The sequence below is a fragment of the Puntigrus tetrazona genome, chromosome 9 (genome assembly GCF_018831695.1).
Source record: "Puntigrus tetrazona isolate hp1 chromosome 9, ASM1883169v1, whole genome shotgun sequence".
Taxonomy (NCBI): Eukaryota; Metazoa; Chordata; class Actinopteri; order Cypriniformes; family Cyprinidae; genus Puntigrus; species Puntigrus tetrazona.
In genome coordinates this window covers 18,875,586-18,901,867 of record NC_056707.1, presented here as the reverse complement: position 1 = coordinate 18,901,867, position 26,282 = coordinate 18,875,586, and the positions used below count along the sequence as shown (strand labels likewise).

Genomic DNA, 26,282 nt, shown 5'->3' with positions numbered 1-26,282 from the left:
ATATAAATTTTTTTAAGTGTATATTAAATATTGACATATATAAGTATACATCAAACACTACACCATCTTTAATAAAACTCAGGAACAAACATTAAGCTTTCACCTGTCTATACCTGATCATTAAACAGATAACGTTTAAATTCAGTGCATCAGCTTTAACTGAATTAATTAACATAATGTTTCATGTATTTACAGTGTTTACCTTGCAAGCAGTGTCCTCTAGCTTCTCTTTATTAGCACACAGGCCTGAGCCAAGGCCACCCAGGGCATAAGCTGATCTCAACATGACAGGGTACCCAATATCATCTGCTGCCTTCAAAGCATCTGCCACCTTCCAGACAAAAATGGTCATCGGTACATAATCACAGACAAAAATCTTTTAAAACAGTGTCCAAACATAGCATCTACAATAAAAGGTTTTCAGAATCGCAACTTTGAGCAGTGCCAAGTTTTGCAAATGTCCATCTCACCGTTTTAACAGCAATACTAGGAGCAATCTTTTCATTGATCTCCATTAGTTTATCCGAAAAGAGTTGCCGGTCCTCAGTGGCCATGATGGAGTCCACAGGTGTGCCCAAAACTTGCACTCCATACTTTTGCAGGACGCCACTCTGAAAGAGCTCCACCCCTGACACAACAGACAGCAACATAATGCACCATCAATCCAGCTTTTCAGTGCTGGTGAATTTGGCGAAGTTTAATGTTGTATGCTCACCGCAATTGAGAGCTGTCTGTCCTCCCATGGAGAGCAGGATGCCGTCAGGTCGCTCTACTTTGATCACCTCCGTTACAAACTCAGGAGTGATGGGCAGGAAATACACAGAGTCTGCCTGCTTGGTGCCATCCTCGTTAGTCTGTACCGAGGCAATGTTGGGGTTAATCAGCACAGTTTGTAGGTTTTCCTCCTGTAGTCAGAAACAAGAAATAAGAAACACTGCTGTGAGCGAGAGCACCTGTATTGTTGCTTCAAGTAGGTCTCAAACTGTGGTACTCTTTTCTGGAAAATGTTTAAAAATATGTAAATAAGTAATAATAACAACAAACAACTTTGATATTTGAAAAAGTAAACTATATACAGAGTGAACGCACACATTTATGTTGTCATTGTTTAAAAATTAATTGAAACCTGAGGCGAAATAAAATATACTTAAAACTACACAAATAACATAAAATTCTGAAATTTTGTTTAATAACTATATAACAAATCAACTAAAACTGAAAGTAAACATAATATGAAAATAAAACTGTCACAAAAAGGCCTAAAGTTTGCCCTGTGTTGTGTTCTAACTAGTGTTCTAACTAGTTTAACAAGCAAGACATCCCTTGTTAACTAGCTTCATAGCACAGATGAACAATGCATTCACAGACAACACAGCAGCAACAAACTAGCGTTAACTAGTATACTCTACACTATGTTGAATCTGCATAGAAATGTATGCTAAGGCCTAAATGTATTTTGTGAACAAAATGTGCTCAAAAAGACTATATTTGGTGTTAATGGTTTGCTGCTAATAAAGTCAGGGCAAGAATGTCTGTGGAAAGAGTAAGGAACTGGATGATTGGATTTGACCAAGAGGACTGAGCAAGTTATTGAAAAGAGATACAACTAACAGAGCAAAACTTCTCACTTTCATAGCTTTGACAGCCTGGGATCCCGAGTAGTCAAACTCTCCCGCCTGACCGATGGACAGACCCCCAGATCCCAGCACCAGCACTTTAGACACCTGGCAAAAGCAACAAACATGTAGCTGTATCTGTACTCAACACCATGCAAGACAGGACTTCCAACTTATGTAGTTTGTCTCCCCCACCTGGATTCTCTGAGGAACAGCAGGTTTCTTTGGCATCACAGATGCAATGCTCCCCTCCTTCCCATTCCTTATCAGAGAGATGAAAGCATCAAACAGGAACTATAAAAGATAATTGAAGAAAGTGCTCAAGTACACTGGTTGGTTTTTAATGAAAATAATCAGCACCCTGCTGTGTAGGGCAGCCATGTACGAATCCCTACAGAGGATTCAACACAACATGATCAAGCGAGAACATTCAGCCATGAAAAACAAAAAGATCAGACTCTTCATGATCCTCTGACAGTGCTGCGGTACCTCTGTGTCTGTGGGTCCTCCTTTGGCCTCGGGGTGGAACTGAGCTGTGAAAACCGGCTTGGTATTATGCATAATGCCCTGAAAGAGAACAACATAAGAAAACAATGTTTTCCACCCAGATTCCACTAGAAACAAATACAAGGTTTTTAAATATAAAATAAAATATAAAATATATATATAAAATACAAAATACAAATATAAATCTTTTATATTTGTTCATTAGGAATAACCACCAAACCAATTTCGAGGTATGTTATTTTAACAGCAAAATGCATAACTAAAAAACCTTCAAGGCTCTTGCAGTTATTTTTTTTTTTTACCAGGCAGTCACAGCTCAAGAAAATGTTCACCCAACAATGAAAAACGTTTCATTACTTCTGAAAATATGTTTTTTTTTTGTCGTTGTTGTTTTTGACTGACAGATCAAGTCCGCATTACTGAAATAATATAGAAAAGCCAACCAAAAAATACACTTTTTCACCCATATTCCATGAAAGAGAGAGAGTCATACAGGTTTGGAATGGCATGAGGGTGGTTAAATTATGAAAAATTGAATCCAGACCTCATTGGTTTCATCATTTGCATTGATGAAGAGAGGACTCCAGCCTGGAGGAAGGGACCCACTGTCTATGCCATACCCGTGATTCTGAGCTGTGATGAAAGCTTGGCCCGTCATCACGTTCACAACTGGCTGGTTTTGGCCTCTGTACAAAATGAAAACCATTTTTTTATTAGTCACAAAGACAACTAAAGACAAAACTTAGGACACAAATGACAAAAGTTTTCTCTTCTTCTGCCAGAATAATTTTCCATTGCATTTCATTCCCAGACCCACAATATAACAAATTTGACACAAAATCAGTCAATTATTGTCTATTTACCATGAAATATTTTGTACCTGTTTCCCATTGGTAGTTTATAAGACTGTGCACCAGCTGCCAGCGCTGTGATTTGATTTCCCATACAAATGCCAAACACTGGCTGAGGACGGTCACTTTCCAGCACCTGACGTTAATTATGACGGCAGGATGAAAGATAAACATAATGTGACAATTTACTGATTTGCAGATATCCATATTAGTTAACGTGGCTGAATTTAATTTCATTTGTTTTTGAATTTAAACAATAGTCAGTGTCAACTATTGTCTGCAACCCAATTTAATTGTGATTCCCATAAAAAATAAATGAAAAAAATGTAATTAATTGCTCAATATAAAGACGATGCTATCTTTAATTGTGTACCTGGCGGACATTTCGAATAAGGTTCTTTGCCAGTGAAGGATCTCCTGGACCGTTGGAGATGAAAAGACCGTCATACTCCAGATTCATCAGGTCTTGGTCCCATGGCACTAAATGCACTTCTGCTCCACGCTACAATATAAAAATCAAAAGTCTTGAAATATTCCACTCCTTTCTAGAAGCTAGATCACAATTCCTTACCTTGACAAGTAGTCTTATAATGTTGTGCTTGATTCCACAATCAACAGCAACCACTTTAATAGGATTGCCTTTCCCAAACACCTGAACATCCTTAAAGCAGGGAAAGTAATAGTGAATACTGACTGGAAATGCAACACACAGAAAATTAACTAAGTATGCTGGTTTACCTTGGTTGAGACCTCTGCTACAAGATTTCTCTGGTTTGGGTCTGTGATCTCCACTGGCTGTCCGTCAAATTCAATTTTTCCCAAAACGGTACCCTTATTCAAAGAAACACAACAGGAATCTTCAGAATGTATCTAAAGCATCATTCTGGACAAACTGCATACTTCAAAGTAGATGCAAATGCTGACCTTGTCTCTGATAATCTTTGTTAGCATCCTGGTATCTATCCCAAAAAGAGCCGGCACCTGAAAGCATAAGCTTTGAATACCTATTGTGGAAGTAAGTAGAAACTATTGAATTATACTGAAACCCACCTTCTCCTCTTGAAGCCACTGTGCTAGTGATTTGACAGAGTTCCAGTGACTGTATTCAGTACTGTAGTCCTGAACCAACAGTCCTGACACCTTCCAACAAAAAAATATATGGAAACAACACATCATTACTGCAGATAAGGGTTGAATATACACTATATTTCAAAACTCAAGAGTATTTGCAGTCTTTAAAATGTTTTCAAAGTCACAATTATGTAATCAAAAATACTGAAAAAAACAACTATATCGAGAAAATGCATTTCGGTGTAAAACAACTGAAGACTACACTTATGGCAGCTGAAATACATGTAAAATATATTAACATATAAAATAGTTATTTTAAAAGTCAATTGATTTTATTTAAATACTTACGACTAATACTGCATTCTAGATATTTTGTTTTTTTATGCTTTCCATAAGGAATCAAACCCATGATCTTGTCATTGCTATTACCTGAATGCGATCAGACTCCACATTTTTCTTCAGTCCCAGCTCATCCAGTTGCTGTGTATTGGGAACACCGTAGTTTCCAACAATGGGGTAGGTGAGCGTCAGGATCTGCCCTCGGTAACTGGGGTCTGTCAGAGCCTCAGGATAGCTGGAGATCATACACAAACTTTAAGACAATATTAATAATTAAACATTAAAAGCTAATATGATAATCTCAAACGATAAAAGCAAACTGGACTGACTTGACTAAATAAATAAAGCATTTAGGTGTTATGTAGCTAACGTTTGAGAAGATGTTTTAAGTTTGAAAACTATGTGGCTGCAAGGGCATTCTGGATGGTTGGTAGACTTATGACAGGCTGAAGGACTTGAACACTTGAAAGGTTTATGAGTTACAGCTGAAATATTTGGAAAAAGTTTTACAGTGATTTGTCGTCTGGGAAGTTGTTTCTTTTGGCAAAACACTACGACCATAATATCCAGAGTGTCCCTTCTTACCCAACTAGTCCGGTGTTGAAGACCAGCTCTCCAGCTGCAGAGTGACCATGGCCAAAAGAGTAGCCCTTCATCTTCGTGCCATCTTCAAGCACCAAATGCGCGGTCTGAGCCTGGAGATTATAGTATATTTAAAGGCAACAAACGTGTGGATTCATAATATACAACAAACTTTCAAGCTTCCCCTGATTTCTGAGTGTGACTGTCAGGCTTGACTAAAGCGTCTTCACTTCGTATCGCTCAACCAATTAACACACCTTCATGTTGAACAGCCTCTTCGATGTCTTCCAGTTGCGCCATCCCAGCCTCAATGATTTGGCAACTCCACAGACTGTTAAGATTTTTGACATATTCTGTCCGGAAGTGTTCTTTTCTCCTTATTAATATGAGCTATTGTCAAAGTAGCTCTGACAGGGTTTAAAATATTTCCACGCACCGGTGAATGCAGGTCGGTCTGTTCACCTGCTGTCGCTGGAAGTTGTAAATCAACTCCGAGTCTGGAGCGCGCGAGTCTCACTCTCTCATCGCTTACTCAACGCGCTGTGCTCTGATTGGTCAGTTTGACTTCGACGGCGAGACGATAATCAGCGTTTTAAATCTGTCACGTCTAAGCCTCCATGTGATATAATTCGACACTAAACATCTACCTTTAAGCTACATTTTGAAATATTTTACTATGAAAACTTCAAACCTGTTTTTTTTTCTAAAACCAAAACCTCTAATATATGTTTTGTTTGTTTAATTAAACCTAAAATAATAATTTCAAAAAATGGCTGATAAAAATTCTAAACTTATTAAATGAAAACTATCAGTTTTGCCTAATTGAAAACACAAATTAAACGAAAACTGAAATTATAAAGCTAATTAAAAATTAAAAATAAATACCTTAAAAGTATACAATAATACTAAAATGAAAATGATTAACATTAATGTACTTTTATTGTGGCAACTGCATGACAATATATATAGTAAGCTGATTTGATAACAACATCTAATACACTTCAAACTTTACCAAAATAATAACTCAATGTATAAATATGTTTACCAGTGCAATTTCTATGTATAATTTTGAAACATTTCATCAACGAATAGGTTGTTTTTTTCACAGAGAGAAGTATAGAAAGAAACATCAACATCATAATTTTAGAGCAATGACCCAAGCAATAAATGCATTGTCAGTGAATTATGAATATGTCTTTTCCATGTTTTTAAACCTACAGTTTGAGTGCTTGTGCAAATCACTGGCTTAAGTATGTCATATATTCTTATATTTAGGATTTTCAAAAGAAAGCTGTAATTTTCCTACTAAAGAAGACACACACAGACTTCTGATGAAACTACAGTACTCTCCAACCATGCATTCACATTTGCAAGTCAGATCCACAGTGTGCTACAATGAGCAAATCCCTGCTCTTTTCCTCTCCTTCTGACAATAGCGGGAGCCCCTATCAGGGGATTAATGCTGGTGCAGGACTTTTGCTGAGCATGCTGGGAGGGCTCAGTGCCAAGGCCGCCACTCTGGTGGATTCAGCAGTCTGTCAGAACCGCACATAATGTGTGGCACCATTCAGCAAGATACAGACCTCAGGCAGGAACAATATACATCAACTAAATGACCCCTGAGCTAACATGTGGAGGTCATAGGTCAAAGCTGCGGAAGGTTGTAAGTAGTGACAACTTGACTATGGTCGGCTATGTGTGTGCACTAATCATGAGTGTAATTGATCCTACCAAAAGCTTGTTTTTTATGATACAGTATATGAATATTCATGTATATTTTAAACTCTAAAAAACATTAGCCTACAAACTCTAATCATTTTACTAAGTAATTAAGAAATATTTAGTATGATACTAAATAATTAATACTGCGTGCTATTTAGGTGGTGTACTTGTTCTCTCACTCGAGGCCAAAAGGGCCTCTCATTCGCACTCGCATCTTTTGGTTAAGTTTGTATATTTGTGTAATAATTGTGGCCAACATTTAGGTGTGTTTGTTGAAGTTTTTAATTATGAAATGCTGTTTTCTAGCACTTGCCTTTTATGTTTTCTGGTTAGGCATATTTTAGGATGAAAAAGGAAAAAGGTAGCATCTGTTTTAATGCAATAAAATATTTGCACTTTAAATGTTGCTTAAAAAATAACTTACTTTTTAATAAAAATGGCAAGATTATAGTAAACCAAATATAAACTAAATCCATAAAAATACAAATGTATAAAAAATAATATTAATGGAAATAAAACACTAAAAGAAAAGTCAGCTAGTTGCCAAGGAAACATGTTTTTCATGCTGTCTAGTGCCCTCTAGTTGTCATCCTATAAAACTCATCTTCTGTTAAGATACCTTGAGACAAATCTAATGTGATGATGTGATAAGGTATTATAATTAAGTTCCCTTTAATTTAAATATGTAAGCATGCATTTCAAATTCATATAGCATAGTGCATTAACTGCAGCATTGTTCTTTTTTTAGTTTTATGCATCTTTAAAACGTCATGGGATCAAATGATCATCTTTACATGAAGTAATTCTCCTGCAATGTGATCCCTGTGTCTACAGTATGAGAAACTGTATGGAGAGAACATCCCTGTCTGAAATTCTTCTGTGCTCTTTTTCTATTCTAAGAGCCTGCTGGCATAATAAGACGGAAAATTGCTAAGTGATTAGAGGGTATGGGGGTGCTTCAGAAATGCATAGCTTTCTAATACAGCTCAGCTCTGGATCATCACACTCTTCTGGCCTCTTAACAAATACGGCGAGTTTCTCCTTCTGGATTTTGGCTGGCATCCTATTTGTTGTTTTCAAAGATCCCCAGCCATATACAACGGTCTGAAAATAACCAAGGCCATGTTGGTCTCTATGTAAATGCTCATTAGGCATGCCTCTCTTCTTTGGATGACAACAGAAAAATAAGAAACAAAAAAAAGTACAACCATTTTTCAATATTTAACAATTTTTTATTAATATTTTAGAGAGGAATCTATTTCAGACACCCTTATAAATATGTAAATATTCAGATAAATAAACAGCATTTATTTATTATTTACATTTATGGATGACATTTGGGGCCTGACATTGTTTGGTTTTTTTTTCATTTGTTTTTTTTTTTATCATGCTGAACAGTTCGTCCACATCTCAGGATATCTATTGCAGCACTAGAACATTCTAGCAGCCTCCAGGATATGCAAACGATTACTTTGTATTTAATACCATCTCAACACTTGAACCAGGAGTGATGGGCAGGCCTCTTTAGTGACGTGGAATCATGGACAGCAATTCCAAGGAACTATAATAGATATTCTGTAACAGTAAGGGCTGCTTGGAGACCCTCACTGGGAGTTACAGTCACTTTCCAAGGCTGTGTGCCGCTTTGTTTAGCTGTACCCTTTATAATCTGTCTGAGACGGCTTTAAGGGATAGGCAGGTGACGCTCAATCAACCCCCTTAAGGAGTTGTGGCCCCCCGTCAGAGAGATCCCAAGAAAACTTCGCACCTCTTCAGGAAGGCCTATAAATAGGGCCCATCTGTCCAGGGGCTAAGTTACAATCCCATTCCTTATGGAATTAGTAAGAAGTCCAGGAGGGTGAGTGGCACTGTTAGTTATGGGGGGCTCACATCAGAATCACAGAGGTCTGAACTATGCAGAATCTGTGACCTCTAAGTCAGAATGCTTCTGTTGCTCTGCCTTAAGGTTATCTGAAAATAACGCCACTCACTTCCCGCTCCATTCTTACGACTGCAGCACCACGTTTCCTTCACCAGAACACAGTTTGTCCTTTAAAATCTCTTTAATTCTTTAACAGGCTGTCTATATGAGATAGGTGGCCTGTGAGAAGAAACACACTGGTTGAAAACCTAAAGGAGATGTTCTCGAAAACAGTGACCCATATCTTAATGTTATAAGACACCAGCGACTAATGTCTCAGTTAGTTTTTCAATATATTTAGACACTCTGTACTAATCACTTCACTTTATGTGACGTTTCAGTCATAGTTACAACTTGAACTAATGACAGTATTAAAAAATGACCCCACAAAGAGCTCAGTTTAACCAAAGATTTTACACACAAAATAAGTATAGCATGTTATTTATTGGCTAGAAAATGTATGCTATCGAAGAAAAACATTGTAATTTCCTCAGCCACACATGGAGAAGTGTTTCACCGTAAGACCTTTTCACCTCTCCTTGGAGTGCCTGTCTCCTCCTTCATGGTTGGCACATCTTCCCTGTTGCTCTCTTAAAACGATCCTAAATTAATCCAGAGATGTGCGTCACTTTGACATGACACCCTGCAGGCTTTCAACTGTATGATGGGTGTAAGCTTGCTTGCCTCATTAGCATAGCTTGTGAAGTTTTTAGGAGAGTCAGAAGGGGATGTTTTCATATCTAAGTTGGAGAAGCATGTTTATGATGAAGTTTTATAATGAAGCTTCACTTATGTTTGGAAAGCTCTCGGGGGTTGTTTTGGAAAACAGGATATTCTTGTGTAGATCACATGATACATCACTGAAAACATATGATTTAATGACGTAAAACAGGCACAGGTGTTTATACTATTGGTTTACAGTATGCTGTGTCATTTTACTATGCTTCAGTTAACATTAAAGTGATAGTCCTCCCTAAAATTTTGTATTATGTCATCATTTACTCAGCCTCATGTTCTTTGGTGGCTAAACAGTTTCGGTCCCCACCAGAGTAGAGCATGTTACTTTAAAAAATGTATTAGTTATAGTTACTAGTTACTTCTAACAAATAGTTACATCTTTATAAAAGTAACTAAGTACAAGAGAATGTAACTATTCAAATATGTCAAATAACTTGGATGTCTCCAATCTAAATATGTTAAATGAATGCAAAGGGCACTAAATAGAATAAACTATTATTATAAAACATTGTACCCTAATCTGTGGGATAATGTGAGAGACACCTATCAAAATCAATATGTTATTGTAAATATTCTCTACAGACACCTTGGGAATAGAATCACCATAGTATTTTTACTGCATTATAATATGAAATTTGTTTAACTTAGCATTGTAAGACGATAGTAATTAAATATGATTACTGATTATGATTAGTAATTAAAATAACCATGAATGTATACATGTTGACTGGGGGTGGTGCTTAAGATATTGTTTATCATTTATTATTTTGATAGGAAAATACAACAAAAAACAACAAAAAAGGTTTGTAATGAAGGCCAAAAATGTATGGTACGCCAAACCTTCTGCATATTAGAGAAGTTATCTTGAGACGTCTTGTGTCTTCCATCAAACTTAATGACTCCTCCCCATCCCAACAACCATGCCAAATAACCAAGTAGGCTAAAAGTGAATTAGCTGTTAAAATCATTAAGAGCTGGAGAGGGGGTTGTTGGTTCTGATAGGCAGGTGGATGGGGGCAGGTTTTTAGAGAAGGTGCTTCTAGTCAGCAGGGGTGAGCCCTGATGACAGCTGGGGGACCACAACTGAAAGAGGGTCAGAGAAAGCGGGTTCAAAGGGAAAGCAGGGGGTTGAGAAGGGTGAATGAATATCTCCAGTATCTACATTACTGGCCCACCTCTGGGGGTGGGGAAAAGGGCCTGCAAGACATATTTAGATGGGAGAGAGGGGAAAAACTCACTCTGTGCGCTTTGAGGGGTAACGGGCATCAGCAGCTGAGGCCTCCTCAAGACTTTCAGACTCCACTAACTCCCTTTCCCAAGAGTCCAGGCTGCGATGAACAAAGACGTTTACTCACTCATTGTCACTATCAGCTTTCATTCACTTCACAGTTTGATGTCTCTCCGGCTCTCTGTATCATTTCTCAAACTGTCTGCACTTTGCTCACACACTTCCATGTATAACATGATGACGGAAACCGAGTTCCACTCTTCCACGAACATCTCTCTCTCTGCTCTGACGACCCATAACTGAGAAAACCCCTGGGCTTTGAGCACAGTTTGCATGAAGTGCATACATTTGCATTTTATTTTTACCTTAAATTATTAAAAAAAAAAAAAAATTTAAATTCATTTTAAAATAATTTAATTACAATCATTTCAGGCAATATAAACTGATTTAGTTTAGCATTGTTTGGTTTTTGTCACGTCACTTTCACTGTAGTGACCACATACTATTTATGTTTTCATTTATTTTGATGAAAGTGGTCACATTCTTGCCACCTGTCCTGTTATTAATAGCCATCAGCTGCTGGCATTTCCTATTATTTTAAACATTATTGTAAGCATGTTGCCATTATTAACTTCTGCGTGTGACTCAAGTTGCACTGGCTACAAAAGTTTTTGTTAAATAAAAACTTTAAAAAGCATTTCATGAGGTAAAAGCTAACTGAACTCTAATTAAAATGTACTTATATTAAAAATACATGTAATGTGAGTGACTCAAACTGACCAGGAATAATAACTCCTGTAATAGTTAAATGAAAAATAAATAAATAAATAAATAAATAAATAAATAAATAGGATATCTGCGTGAGATGTGCTTCATCCATCTTTTCCTTCTTTTTTCATTGCTTCCGCCTGTTGCTTAAGGGATCTACTTCAGCGCAAATCTACAGCTTCGCCTCGTCTAAAGTGTCTTATTTATGGCGCCCGCGTTACATCTCGACTCCGCAAGCTAATTATCGATATTACAATAAATACCTTGAGGAAAACTCCCGGGTTGTTGTGTCCCCCTGAAGTTAAAATGAGATTTACGACCCTTGGCTGTCCCCGCGCTTTGCCCCCTTCTCCATTTGGGGCGCTCGACCCCTCCCCTCCACGACCAACGACCCAATCCGCGCGAGTACCAGTCTGACATCAACTCTGAAGTAAATTATACGCGTATATAAACATCTATACTTACATTGAGAATGCTGAGTATCCTCCAAGCTGTGGTCCACTCCCTGTGTTGACTTCCCTCCCGGCGGACAAATAGACTAAAAAAATGGCACCCAAGAAGGACGCTAAGAAGCCCGAGCCTGCCAAGAAAGCAGAGCCCGCACCTGCCCCCGCTCCCGCGCCGGAACCCGTGGCCCCACCTAAACCCGCGGGAGTAGATCTGTCCGGTGTGAAGGTAACGGCACGGCATCAAACAGATAGATGAGCAGTGAAGTGTTTTGTTTTGGGGGTTTTCCTCTCTAAGATTTACTACAAGTAAATGTAGTTATTTACTTGCTAGAGCTTAGCTGAAATAAACGTGCTTTGCAGTTTTTACTAAATTACCAATGAGATTTAAAAAAAAAAAAAAAAAGAGAGAAAAAATTAAAAAATATGTAAATCTGGAGAGGGTGTTAATATATAGTTCTGGAGAATGCTTATTGGTTAATACATTATTTTAATTCTAGCAAAATAATGTTGTGTTATTATTAATCTATTATTGTAAGTACTGCATGGCAGGTAGGCCTAGTCTATTATATGAATTTGCAATTAATGAAGCAAAAAGTCCATTATATTTGTATTTTAAAGTCTCTCAAGCTTATCTGTGAAAATGCCTGCATTAAGGTTGTGTTGCTAATTGCATTCATAATGTGTTTGACATTAAGGCACTACGCAATGCAGATTCAAATGGAGCCATCATAAACGTTTGAGTCATATATCTGAACGTAGATAACCTAATGATCTGTTAAGCATATTATTTTGTTTAATGAGTTAAGTCAAGCAGATGCCTAAGGTTGTTCTGGGCCTGAAGACTGGAGAAAATATCTATTATTGGCAGATGATTCATCACCACCGATAGTTCTGTTTTTGTTTTTTTTTGTTTTCTGCATAACTACAATCAAACGTAACACCCCTTTTCTGATTGGCCCAGATAGCCAAAAGTGGAGTAGGTTCTCATAGCCAAACATGGAGCTCCTTAAAGTTCTGTAAGCAGCTGAGGGACTAAATTAAGCATGCCAAGATCTGGGGCTCTTACTCTTTGGTTTTCTATTAAAGCAGCTGTTTGTGAATGACTCACCTGTCATAACTCTAGTGATGAGATGGATTTTCTCATTTCCTGAAAATCATTCAGCATCTTCAGGCCATGCACATAGTCCCCCTGTTTTATGCTGTGGAAAATCCATTTGCATTACTGATTATTATTTTACAAAAGTGATATTTGCCATTGACAAAATACATTCTTTGCCTTACATAACGGCACTACATAATATAAAGCCGATTTAAATAAAGCTGTCATGACATTTTGCCTTATATATTTGAATTTACATAACACACTGATCTCTTAAGCATGTATTATATCACCTTTCAGTTCTTAAGCATAATATATTATCTTTCACTGGGACAAAATAAAAAGTACCTTTGTTTTCCTGCAGGTCGATTTCAGCCAGGACCAGATGGAAGGTGAGATCATTTTTCATGACCCTTGCTTACAAATATGTAGTGAGATTGCATGGGGTGTAGCGCTTAAAATAATGAAAAATAGGGGAAAAATAGTTATTAGTTATCCTAATTATAATCTGCCTTTAGGCAGGAAGTTCATTCAAAAGCATAGAACATTTTAAGTTTTTTGAGGCAAGCAACCTGTGTTAAATTTCCAAAGAGCTCTGGTATTTGCTTCTGTTGTGGAATAAAGGTCAAGCAGTTTCATGCAAACTTTACAGTTAATTTGCACCATTGTCCAGGCCTGCGTCTTACGTGGAAGAATGTGTTCGTTGCCCAATGAGGGGAGTTTTCAGCAGCCTGGGTGTGAGTTACACTGCAGTCAGCATTCTGGGCTCACATGGTACTGCCTTTATATGGAGGGAGTTATATTCTTGGGCGAGCATATCAATTCCAAGACGACACTTTGAATGTCTCCCCCTGACCCTGCCACATCTTTGGTGGCAGCTGGCTTTGTGTGGAAATCAGATGAAGCTATTAATCTTTTAGCAGCTCATCTCATCATACCACCTAGTCTCCTTGCCATGACGTGTGCCATGAGCACTGATTATTATTCAGTCTGTCCATTTTCAATATAAATTTGGAAATTAAATCTAATCTGACCTATGGCAAAAAACTTTGTTTATACAGTTTTAGAGAAAACCTTTTTTTTTATGTTGTGTGTGCAGAATTTCCTTGGGCATACTTAATATTCAAATTCTACATTCAAATTGCCTCATAAAAAGCCTAACTATAAGCCATTCATGTGTTGATTCCCAACAGGGTTATTATACTTAACTAAAACTAAAACCATTAAAAGATACTATTGATTAACTAAAAGAACTTACGATAAAATATATTGAAAAAACTAGGTTTCAAGGAAATATTATGCATTTTCATGTACTTTAACCTGATGTGATTATAAACTGAAAATAATACATTTATAATAATAAAATAATGAAGTTGGAAATAAAAATTACTAAAATTATAGACATTTAAATACAACAAAAATTTATACAAATGACAAAATTACTAAAACTTTATCTAAAATGAAGATCAAAAAAATAACAAAGTGCAGTAAACAGACAAATAATAATATGAGAAGTAATAGCAGTTTGCATATTAAAGGACTGCTTTTGTCCAGCTAAAATAGTTGGGAGCAGCTAGCAATAGAAAGAAGCCTTGGACATTCAAGTTATAAATGGGGACATCTTTAAAAATTAGGTGCTGTGTAATAATTGTACCCTATAATCCAATTGTGTGACCCATGGGCAGGATTATTGGTTTGATCAACCAATGGCAGAGAGGGATGTGTTCAGGAAACCTGTTGGGAACAAATGTGCACACTTCATCTTTTCCTAAAATAATCTCTCCACAAATTCCAGATTACAGGGAGGCCTTCGGACTTTTCGACAGAGTTGGTGACAGCAAAGTAGCCTTCAACCAAGTTGCAGATATCATGCGTGCATTGGGACAGAACCCAACCAACAAAGAGGTTACAAAGATCCTGGGCAACCCCACCGCAGATGGTAAGTGGATTTGTTTTTCATTCTTTATTTCATTTTAATTTTAACTGGCAAAGCAAAAGTAACTCTAGTCAGCATTAGCATTGTCAGGAGCTTTCACCATGAAATATTTCAGATTCCTGTTTCTTTAACTGCAATTGATAGAAGGCTGGTGTGGTGACAGTTGCTTGCAATGCATTGCTTCTCTACACCTGCCCTCTGTGACCCCTTTTCTCACTTTTGACCCCATTTACAGACATGGCAAACAAGAGAGTGGACTTTGAGGGTTTCTTGCCCATGCTGCAGTTTGTGGTCAACAGCCCAAACAAGGCAACATACGATGACTACGTTGAGGGTCTGCGTGTATTCGATAAGGAGGGCAATGGAACAGTAATGGGTGCTGAGCTGCGTATCGTCTTGTCAACACTGGGTAAGTGGCCAAAATAACCAGTCTGAATGCATTACCAGTGCAGTTCAATACCCATATCTTTTTTGGAAGTGGATTAATTGGAAACAACATGTGACCTGCACCATCCATCCATCCTTTTTTTTTTTTTTTACAAGAAACATTGAATGCACTGAATATGCAAGGAAAGTCTGCTTTGTAATTATATTTATATCTCAACCCTTTTGATCCTGGTTTAAATGAATCTATGTAAGTTTCAAAGAGTTACCATTTTTCAGTGCAGCTGAGAACCTGTAATATTTTTGCACATTTTGGCAAAATTACCTCTATAGATTCCAATTTTCCCTATTTATTCACTATTTGTAATGTATCTTTTGACATAACTTATTTTTTCATGCTAGAAATTATTTTATTACAAACAAGTAAAGACTATTCAAGAATATCACAGTAAAAAAACTGCCCACAATGCGTTTTTAATGTTTAATGATTTGACCAACCTATTTTCCTGTCTTTTTCTACAGGTGAGAAAATGTCTGAAACTGAGATCGATGCTCTCATGCAAGGCCAGGAGGATGAAAATGGCTGTGTGAACTATGAGGGTCAGTTAAAATCATTTCTTTATCCAACCACAGTGAAATTGTTAACGATTGAGGGATTTACAGACAATGTTTGTTGTAATTCTAAACCTATTTGATCTCTCCATTCTGAACAGCTTTCGTCAAACACATCATGTCTGTGTAAGAAGTTGGAGTTGTAAGGAAACTGAAGCGTTTCTCCAGATTCCATGATGTCAGGACATCCACACAACGTTTCCAAAACCAACTCAGAAATGGATGAAAGGGACACGGGATGTTAGTCATAAACAGTTATTTTGTTATTTGTGTTTCCTATTTTTTTCCACTTGACTCCCATTTCTTTTGTCCATTCTTGGAAGCCATTCATATTTTTTCCAGCTAATTTTCTTGGTGTTGTTCGTGCCGGGACAAGCCTCTCCATAGCGGAACGGCTGTGAGGGGTGGGGGTGTAGGGGGGCATCATAGTTACACAAAAATACAAACCACCCCCTTGACCCCTCACGGCCTGGATCGCAAAGTCAAAGGTGCTAAATATACTGCCATTAATGGACTGGCTGCAAAACCTCTTCCCCTATCCCCAGAGTCTTAATTTATTTTTTGCCTCTGTCAATTCTCATAATAAACTTTTCACAAAGTATCGGCCTTGTTGTGATTAATATTCTCATTTTCAGCACACAAGGCAGAAAGGGAAGTGATAGGTCCATAAGTGAAACAGGTAGGCAAATACAATTGATCATTTAAATAGCATAGCAGTAGAGTTTAACTTTAACTTGGGGGAGCAGGGGATTTAAAGGCAACATGGAACCATATTCACTATCCTATCCGTTTTACTTTCTTAATCTATTGTCATTTAGAGTAAAATGGGATATTTAAAAAGAACAGGATGTGACTTGGTGGTTTTTATTGATCAGTAATTGACTGGATCAGGAAAAATAGGAAAGGAAAGATATTTACAATAAGACCAGACATGTGTATCAAGAAAACTAAATGGTGTAAATTGGTCAGAAATGAAAAAGTACAAACATTTTACATTTTGGCTCTGTGATCTGCATTTAAAAAACATTTAAGCCAACCATTAACTGTTTATAAAGCCGTTGTCAACAAAAGAGAAGCTTGAAGGTTTCACTAAATAAGAGCTCAATGGTTTAAGGTTGATAAAAGCAAAAACATTAAGACAGACATATTTTTAATGCAATTAAAAAAAAATGTATTTTTGATATTGAACATTTAACATAATACTTACATTTTTAATATATTATTTTGTTATATTTTATTATTGCTATATTATTATTATTATTATTATTATTATTATTATTACTGCAGTCATATCAAATTGTTTCCATTTTTTTTAAAGAAAGTCAAAATTGTTTAAATCAAAAAAATATATAGGGTGTGTTTTTCACCATAGCCTGATGATACAATAGACTGTAATTTTACCAGACATGCTAAGAAAAAGTCATAATCTTTCAACAGAAATCTATAAACAACTACTTGTAAACACTAAGGCCTTCTGCAAATTATTAATAATAAAAAGTTTAGAAATGACAATTACGTTTAAAATGAATTACCAGAGTTTTTTTGTTCAAAATTCTACTTTTAATTCACACGACAGATTTCCACTTACCTTTTCTAAAATTGCTTTAATGTACAGCTTATAACATACTGTGACGTGGCCTGTAATGAATCAGTAATATCATAAGTTATTATACATTTCACAAGCAAAGTCTGGGAAAAAAAATACAGATCACACTAATGTTTTGTTGATTTTTTGTATTTTTATTGTCATAACTGTTAAGGGCATTTATAATCCGTATCATACCAACAGGAGAAAAACTGCGTACATCTATGTGACCTTTTAAATACATTTACAGCAGCTGAGGGAATCAGGGAAAGGGTGGGTAAGGCTCAGAGGGGCCGAGAAAACACAGAAGCCTACGAATGACAGCTGTTCTAGAGGAAAAGGGGCCGGGGAGAACCACAAATGACGAGAAAAAATATACTGGAGTACTGTGTTCAAACAGATGCAAGCGGAGTGAGTATCCTTCTTAATGTTTAGATTTTTGTGTTTCTTTTTCCACTTCCTAAAAAGAAAACTAAGCATCCAAGCGGGAATCAGCAAACAAACACAGGGCCTAACACACCGACAAAGTCCCAAGGAGCTGCTCCCTACATTTAGGAATCAAATGAGGGTCGCATCTCCGCAAATCTTGCTCGGACAGAACCGTTTGCAACTCGACTCGTGGTACGGTTCACACTTCACAACTTTGAGCAGATCTTACATTATTCGTGTACACCTGGAGCCCTTGAATGTCTTTGCGTAACCGTAACATCATCGTTTTGTGTAAATCGAAGCACGAATCTGCTTAAACTGTGTACCGACAAAGATCCACGAAAGCAACAGTTTCTTAACGACAGCGAAGGCAGGGGTGCGTTCATCCGAAATAATGTACAAGCTAAACATCGTCGCTAGTATCTACAAAACATGATGTGTTCATTTTATTCAATGTTTCAGCAAATAACTTACTAAAATCCCTTGAAATAGAAAATAGCCTCTTTTGTGTTCTAGAATACATGCTGATCATACTATCTAGTTTTTTTTTTTTTTTTTGCAATTGTACAGGTAAGTTATCGAAGGAGTAATCGTTTCTTTTTTCGTTTGAGCATTAGATGTTGAGACAAAGAGCTGGCATATTTATAAATATATTCCTTATAATGTTTGATCGTACGTGACTCGCAGTTGAGATGTTGAAGAGTCCATGCACTGAATGGGCAAAATAACACGTGCAGCATAAGATCGTCGCGCCACATTCCCTTATATAAAAATCGACCTTATATATTCCAATCGACCAACTTTTACGCAACACACCTGACGCTGACCCTTAAACCAGCTTTTGAGGCCACTGTCTGTACACAACCATAAAAAGTCACATGTAACATGGGTAATAAAAAGCACTGGTACCTCTCTAGCTAAGTCGTTATTCATTAAAATGAACGAAAATAAAATAAAATAAAACAGATACAATTTTTTCCGTTTCCGATAGTCACGACAGGGTTCTGCGAGATTGTTGGTTGGTGAAGAGGAAAGTGTGAATATGAGAAATGAATCTGTAGTGTTCCATAAATACCAGAGGGAGAAAAGGTGAACCGTGACACCACTGAATGGGACTACTGTAGACGTTTTGGGGGATTCACAAGCCTTGTTTGGCCAGGGCGGCGGTCACATCTTCAGCCAGCGTGGCCAGCTGTGGTGACTCCAGCATGTTGATGCTTCCGGATGAAGACATGTGGCTGTGCCGGTGAGGGGAGGTGCCGCCCGACAGCCGCAGTGCCTCGATCACAATCTCTGCTCCGTGATCCACGCGTGCTTTAGCCACATCGCGGAACATCAGCTTATGGCTTTCAATCTTAGCAAGCAGGAAACAGGAAGTGGTCACTTAACATGACTTGATGTATGATGTGGGGTGGGTTAGAACACTGCGCTTTTGTGCACTCACCTGTACATGTCCTCCTCCGGGCGTGTGGTGGGCGTTTTCCAGGGAGCCCACCTTTGCATGGGCTTTTTCTCTGAAGTCCAGCTTCACACTCTCGATGCGCACATTACCACCACCTGAGACACAGACAGAGTCGTAAAAGAGTCATTTAATCAATCTCTTATTTCTCTGCTGGTGCAATCTTAAAGCTGTAGATTTTGCCTCATTGTCGCCATCTCTGCAGTTGCAGTTATTTGTGCAATTATCTTCATTTGTCATGGGTTGTGCACCAGCACTGATGAGTATAATGTTTTGAAAAAAATCCATGCTTCAAACTTTTGTTCTTTCTATGTTCTTTAAAATAACAATGGCAAAAATGCTTCAGATGCTGTCTGTTGTTCATTACTATCAAAAGACTTCAAGATCACGGAAAATTTCACCTTATGTAAATTGGTGGAAGGTCCAGGGGGTCAGAAATTAAAAGTCCTGCGATATGTTTATTCCATTAATGAAACCTAGGCAGTTAAATTCACAATTAGTTCTACCTCCTGACTGAAAAAACTAAATCCAGCAAATCCAGGTGTTTGATACAAAATACTGAGTTTTATGTTCTGAACCTGGACTTTCCACCTCTGTAAATGTGCATAAAAACATTAATCTGAAATAGCTAAATCATTGAAATGAGTTTGGTAAAGTGTGACGTTAAAAACTTAACCACAAGACGGCACTGTTGTATCATCCAACAATCTAGCCCGGGTTTTCTATGCTTTAAAAGCAACCTGCATGACACTGCAACTTTGTGGTTACATTTTCTACAGCTCCTTAGTACGCTCACCTGGCCTGTGGCGGATGTTGTCCAACGATCCACACTTGGAGGTCACATGACTAAGATCAATCTTCTTAGACTGAATTTGAATCTGTGAGAAACACCATAAGTTCAGAACATAAAAACAGACTGGATATTAAGCGCAAGGAGTTGCCCAGTTCTTTTTCACATGTGATGCTGCAATATTAAAAAAAAAGAAGCTTTGCCTAAAAAGTACTGAGAAATAATTGATGACTTCAAGAGTTAAAAAGTCACACGCGAACTACTTCACAGGGAAAGACATAAAAATGGTTAGCTGAGCTGCAAATCAAGCAGAAATTATCCATATGCTGAAGATGCCACAACATTAAGAAAACCAACAACTGCAATGAACAACACAAATACAGCATCAGATCACTGACAGACATTCAGCTGTTCAGAAATTCATGCACAGTTAACATTGCAGAGGGTAAATTGTGATGTATATGCACAACAACAAAGTCAAATTTCGGTTATTTCAGAATATTGAATAATTGTTCGTATTTAGGACCTTGATAAATACAAACAACAGTCTTTAATCTGTGGCATAAAATATATCTATGACACTTAACCTAAACTAAATAGACATCTCAAGTAATGTTTTCTGGGAAAAAAAACAAACCCATGAATTTAGCGTGCTAGCATCATGCTATACAGTGTGCTCAATTTAGCTTTATTGTAATAGTCAATCACAGTGACTGGTTGGTGCTGCGAAGGGAAGAAAAAGCAAAACTGATTGAAGTACAGACATGACTTAGCGCGTACCAGCTCTGACATTGGTCATTTTTGTTGTTAATATGAACAATTACAAACAACAACAACGACTAGAGACAACGGCTACGTCCCAAAACCGAGTAAGCTGACTATTTAACATCACAGCCATTTTTTAATAAATGGACTACAAATTGCTTAGTATAAAAAAACTACAAAATTTGGATTTCAATTAATAATATTAATGAATGTCAAAGGAGTTTACTAAAATACTTAATTCTGATTCAAAATTGAACATTGCGACACTGAAGACTGGAATAATTCAGCTTTTCCATCACAGGAATAAATTACATTTTAAAATATATTTAAATACAGAACAGTTTTAATAGCACTTCACAATATTACCGTTTTTACTGCATTTTGTTGATTAAATAAATGCAGCATTGGTACTTATTTCATAAGATTAAATCATTTGACTAACCCTAAACTGTTAAATTGTAGTATACATTACTGACAAATGGTAATTAGGTTCCTTTTTAGTCAAGATGCTTTCTATGCAGGTAACAGGTGGCAAGGCAGCTGACAAAGTTTTGGAACAAAACCTGAAAAGTAAGTATAATACAAGGTATAATACCTTAAAACCTAAAGAAAACAAGAAAGAGAAGCCACAAAGGTTGCTGTAGCTACTCCATGATATAGTCTTTTCTGTAAATGTATGTAAATTTCTCAAACAGAGATATATTAAAAAGAAGGGTTGATGATGTGTTGCCTTATTTTGATATGACTTCCATACAGTTGACACACAAGTGTTGATAGGTCAACATCAAACACCTGCATTACAGTCTACAAATATATACATACGTGTATATATTTTCACATGATGAACAACAAGAAGGGACTTCAGTTTTGTGCATTACACAGCTTTTCCATATTATATCGAATGTGTGACAGTCTGCATCTATATCATGTTTGGTTCCGTAGGCATTGAGCAATCCAGTGCAACAGAAATGCGTCCAGAACATTTCTAAGTTGGAAATCTAGGACCAGAAAGGAAGCAGGTCCAGAAAGGAAGCAAAGGGTCAAAAACCGTGGAGGTCTACTGGCTTTGGAAAAGAAGGAGAGACAGACACAGGGAGAGAGGGAGCAGTACATACATTGCCTCCACGGGGCGAATGCTTCAGATTATCCTTGGATCCGCACTTTGACTGTACTTGACTGAAGTCCAGCTTCTTGTTTAAAATTTGAATCTAGGAAAATACAAAGATATGTGGCTCTTTTAATGAAGATGGAAACACACACATTCATGCACACGCACATACAGACAGCTGCTAGCCGTGCATTGGTGAGAAAGATCAGTATTAGGCGGTTAGATGATAACCTATAACCTGATACCTATGTCGATGTCCTCACTGCACCTGCTGCCAAAAATCATCCAGGCAATGCCCAGTCGATAAAATTAAAGCTCTGACAAAAATGTAAAGCAACACAACGTGGCGACTACCAAATGTCTGCCTACCAGCAACTAACAGCGAGGAGATGTAGTGATTTAATCTCTGTCAGCATGAACAACCCTTAAGGGTTAAACTGCCGCTGTACTCACTGCTGACACTCCTTCCAACAGTTAGACCCCCATATGCCGCATCAACACAAATAAGAAAAGCTTTCATTTATTTTACGCTAATTAATGCTGAAAGTTTTTCCATTTAGCGGAAGCATCACACTGAAGGGCTGAATAGATGAACACGGAGGTAATTTCGGATAAACATTACAAATTTAATTAACTGTAGCATGTAAAACTCTCCCTCGTCCTAACGCTTGCAAATGTCAGCTTGGCTTCTTGTAGGGATCCTGATTAGCAACATTTTCGAGAATCCTCAAGAGATCGAACTATTAAGCATGGATTTTGTGAGTCACTGCGAGTTTCACTAATTGGTGACAAAAACCTTTTTTTAATTGTATTACTTTTCTCATACATTTTAACATGACAGTGTTAATTAAGAAGAGTAAAAAACGAATAAATGAAAAAAGATAGAAAATAGACACCTTTAAAATATATACACGTATTTATATAACAATATGCTATAACAAATATAACGTAATATCTACATTATTGCCCAAATTAAATTACATAAAAAAAGCTAATGATAGATTATTTTCTAATCTTTATAATATATACATTTTTTATATTATATGCTATATGGCATTACATAAATCTTAAATGAGCAAATAATTAAAAAAGATTATATATTTTTATGTTTATATAAAATCTGTGTTCTTGAGAATTATGAAAATATAAGTAAAAGTAAGGCTTGCCATTATTCTGTGAGGACAGTAGTACATTTATTTACAAAAAAAGACTTCAGAAAAATAGAAGTAGCCTCTCTAATATATAATGTGTCTAAGAATAAGAAATATGAGGCCATTTTCATGAATTAGTCTGTTTGAAGTATAGTCTATAAACGGTACTGCAGTCCATCAGACACCCGAGTCAAACAATAACATCTGACTGCTGTAGACAGTTTCACACATACCTGATGCACAATTCATTTAGCTGTTACTGCAGTGGAACAGAAGTGTTCAACAGTGCGCTCACTACCAAGCTGTTGTAGTAGCATGCTTTTATCTGACATCGGCTGTTTTCAAAGACACTGTTACTTAGGACCCGGGCTCGTTCAGAAAGCAGGTCAAAGTGTACAACTTTAGTCATTAGGTCCTAGATTTCCAAGCCTGAATGAAATGCACATAGTATCGACGCAGAGGTCTGATAGAGAACAAAGCACAGATGATGACCCTTCAGGGAGAGAGACAGCTGCACTGGAGCCGGAGCGATCATCTGTGTTTGGTCTCCAGAGATATACATGAGTCATGTAACTCTACATACACTCTTCAAGCTATGACGCAGTCAAATAGGTAGGTTTTGGTAGGTTCAACTGTGCTCAAGTGTGCCATGAAACATACACACACACACACACACACACACACACACAGATGATGTTAAATGGCTCATATAATGAGGAATCCACAAATATGAACACATACTGCAACATTAAGAGCTCACAATATATATAATATGATAAAGAAAATGTAATTAATTAATTAAAATAATATACTTATGTTATGTTTCCCTGCAAGACTCACGAAAACTGTTTCGTAATAGTAACTTTTCTGTTTCCATTTTCAAATAATACACTACGTACATGTATGGCAAAATAAATAAATAAATTAAATCATATTAACTCATAATATAACTCCTAAAATAATACATTAAATGATAAAGTACACACACACACACACACACACACAAAAAAAAACTTTTTTGAAGATAAGTGACTCCAAACAATTTATTAAATATACGAATTTAGTTGAAAGTTAGTCAACTAATTACGTTTATTTAAAAGTAGCTAAAATAATTGACTGCGACCACTTACCTTAAAAAAAAGAAAATGTAACAAATTCCATTTCAGTGCACATTATTATTAATTTTATCTGTAAATTTTATCTGCAAATTAAAAAGTTTTAAGATTTGTTTCAAAGAGAAAATATATGCAAATATCAACCTAACACAGCTCCAAAGTTGATGCCGCTTTTAGATATTTTAGAATATTAATCTAATGAAAGTTTCTGACATTATTAAATATGCGCATGCTTTTTGAGTTTTCAGACCGTGCCTGTCCGCTTCAGTGGCCCTCAGTAGACATATTATGTCATTAAGGCGCAGCACTCTTACCCAGTGTCACCCATGGGCAAACACAGACTGGCAGTGGCCGCCTCATGCCCGGTCACTCAACCCTGAGAGACTGTGGCTCATGTCACTGTCTCTTAGACCTGTTCTGTGAGTGACTATGCTGGGGAGACACCCGCTGTCATCCAGGGGTGAGGGAGCATTTGGGCCCAGACAGATTCAGGGCATGGCAGAGGTTATACAACACACCGCTCCTCAGGATGTCCCGAGTGCCCTGAAATGAACTCCAATGCCATTTTCCCTAGTTCATTTATGACTCAGGAAGACCAGACAAACTACTGAACGGTTGCTTTTTAGTATTTTTAATCATTACAAGCAGTCACCATCAACATTTTTATTTTTTTTTTTGACAAGTACATCCAAAATATTGAATAGATAAATTTAAAAATATTTTTTTATTATTTTTTTTTTTACTATTTTAGGCTACTGTATTAGAGTAATTCCACTGTTGTTAATTATATATACATGACTGTTCTGATAGAAAAAAAAACAAAACATTACTTACATTATCTGCTCACTCTTTTAATTAATTTGGCCTTTAGAATTAGTTTAGAATATATAAAAAAAACATGTTAAATATATTGAAAAAATAGTCTAATATATTCTTATATTCTATAAAAAAATATTTAAAACATAAAAAAAGATATGCAATCATTTCATGATCAAATCCAGTCCTGTCCAATTACCATTTAATTTAAAAGCATTTAATATTTAGCTGTTTTGTCAAAGTTTTTACTCTGAAAGTACAAGAAAAACTGATCTCTAACATTGTCTCCAACTGCACAAACAAGCAAATTACTCCAATGTCACTTAATGTCCTTCCTCATAGTTTCTCACCCCACCCCAGTAACCTCACAATCTCCCACTCCTCTGGCTGATGAAATCCTATTCTCTGCACTGCTGCACTCTGCCACAAGTCAGAAATAAACATGTCACTCCAACACGCAGCCTACACCCTGGTCATTACTGCAAGCTTGCATGAAATGCCCTAAAACACACTGGGTGTTTATCTCACGAGTCTGTCCCCATTGTCCCAGCTGAACTCTACTTAACCCAGAAAAAACAAACACATCTGTATGTGCATTTATGTGTGTATATATAGGTTTCCACCAACCCAGAATGCAATCCAGTTGTTCTGCTAAACATTTAAAAAAAAAACCCAAAACAAGCATTTCTCTAAGGGAAGAAAAACACTAAACACGATATTCAGGTGAAATGGCATATACAAATGTATCTATTTAAATGTTAGTACATATTTATTATATTTATTGTCTTACCAAGGATGCATTTATTTGTTCAAAAAGACAGCTAAAAGAGTAATATGGTCAACTATTTAAAACGTCTCAATATTTACTCAAATGTATGTGTGGAAATGTTTTAATGTCACTTTGATTATTTTAATGCATAAAATAAAAACATTATGTGACAAATGAAACATTTGCTATATGTCACGACTATAACTTTAATGTATTTTCATGAATATTAATTATAACTTCAATTTTCCAATTAGGACTGTCAATTCAACAATTAACGATAAAAACAGCTAAAAGAAATATGTAATTAAATGAATATACCTGCCATTTAATGTTTTTAATGCATTTATTTATTTACAGACAGCCGTAATATTAATTTATGAGAAAAAAGGGTAACAATTTATTTTGAAAGTCCACTTTAAACATTGTGCCAACAGTAAGTAACTTTGCAACTACATGTCAACTAGTAGTCAAT

The 26,282-nt window shown here is 36.6% G+C and overlaps 3 protein-coding genes and 1 long non-coding RNA gene across 27 annotated transcripts in view; 1 reads left to right on the top strand and 3 right to left on the bottom strand.

The window, feature by feature from the left end:
* The window catches only part of cps1 (carbamoyl-phosphate synthase 1, mitochondrial), a 34,861-nt gene extending 29,595 nt beyond the window's left edge, over window positions 1-5,266 (bottom strand). Inside the window, 16 exon segments of the mRNA XM_043248997.1 lie at window positions 203-331; window positions 471-628; window positions 716-905; window positions 1,629-1,724; window positions 1,812-1,910; window positions 2,106-2,183; window positions 2,668-2,809; window positions 3,004-3,110; window positions 3,348-3,476; window positions 3,546-3,635; window positions 3,713-3,805; window positions 3,899-3,955; window positions 4,025-4,114; window positions 4,475-4,619; window positions 4,970-5,090; window positions 5,224-5,266. Coding sequence (XP_043104932.1) covers window positions 203-331; window positions 471-628; window positions 716-905; window positions 1,629-1,724; window positions 1,812-1,910; window positions 2,106-2,183; window positions 2,668-2,809; window positions 3,004-3,110; window positions 3,348-3,476; window positions 3,546-3,635; window positions 3,713-3,805; window positions 3,899-3,955; window positions 4,025-4,114; window positions 4,475-4,619; window positions 4,970-5,090; window positions 5,224-5,266 — 1,767 coding nt within the window.
* Window positions 5,267-7,898: 2,632 nt separating this feature from the next.
* LOC122351431 lies at window positions 7,899-11,945 on the bottom strand. The gene is made up of 3 exons (XR_006251757.1): window positions 11,809-11,945; window positions 10,586-10,675; window positions 7,899-10,430 (listed from the first exon to the last, which is right to left on the bottom strand). It is a non-coding gene; the product is annotated as an uncharacterized LOC122351431 (long non-coding RNA).
* myl1 (myosin, light chain 1, alkali; skeletal, fast) lies at window positions 11,813-16,424 on the top strand. The gene is made up of 6 exons (XM_043248514.1): window positions 11,813-12,018; window positions 13,256-13,283; window positions 14,687-14,830; window positions 15,063-15,236; window positions 15,734-15,811; window positions 15,925-16,424. The coding sequence occupies exons 1-6, from the start codon at window positions 11,890-11,892 to the stop codon at window positions 15,951-15,953; spliced, it is 582 nt and encodes a 193-aa protein (XP_043104449.1). The 5' UTR covers window positions 11,813-11,889; the 3' UTR covers window positions 15,954-16,424.
* A 1,118-nt stretch (window positions 16,425-17,542) lies between these two features.
* The window catches only part of map2 (microtubule-associated protein 2), a 91,245-nt gene continuing 82,505 nt past the window's right edge, over window positions 17,543-26,282 (bottom strand). For 21 of the 24 annotated variants that reach the window (XM_043248488.1, XM_043248491.1, XM_043248496.1 and 18 more), the window contains 4 exons: window positions 21,967-22,059; window positions 20,093-20,174; window positions 19,282-19,394; window positions 17,543-19,191 (listed from right to left, as the gene is read on the bottom strand). In XM_043248488.1, the coding sequence (XP_043104423.1) occupies window positions 18,976-19,191; window positions 19,282-19,394; window positions 20,093-20,174; window positions 21,967-22,059 (504 nt within the window). In that variant the 3' untranslated portion in view covers window positions 17,543-18,975. The remainder of the gene's footprint in view (window positions 19,192-19,281; window positions 19,395-20,092; window positions 20,175-21,966; window positions 22,060-26,282) is intronic. The other 3 variants (XM_043248492.1, XM_043248495.1, XM_043248513.1) reach the window with 1 other exon arrangement.

What these genes read in the sequence shown, in the direction of transcription:
- myl1 (XM_043248514.1), top strand. Translation starts at nt 11,890, where the DNA reads ATGGCACCCAAGAAGGACGCTAAGAAGCCCGAGCCTGCCAAGAAAGCA. An exon ending in GGGCAACCCCACCGCAGATG is followed by an intron (nt 14,831 to 15,062) that starts GTAAGTGGATTT and finishes CCCCATTTACAG; the next exon opens with ACATGGCAAACAAGAGAGTG. An exon ending in TATCGTCTTGTCAACACTGG is followed by an intron (nt 15,237 to 15,733) that starts GTAAGTGGCCAA and finishes CTTTTTCTACAG; the next exon opens with GTGAGAAAATGTCTGAAACT.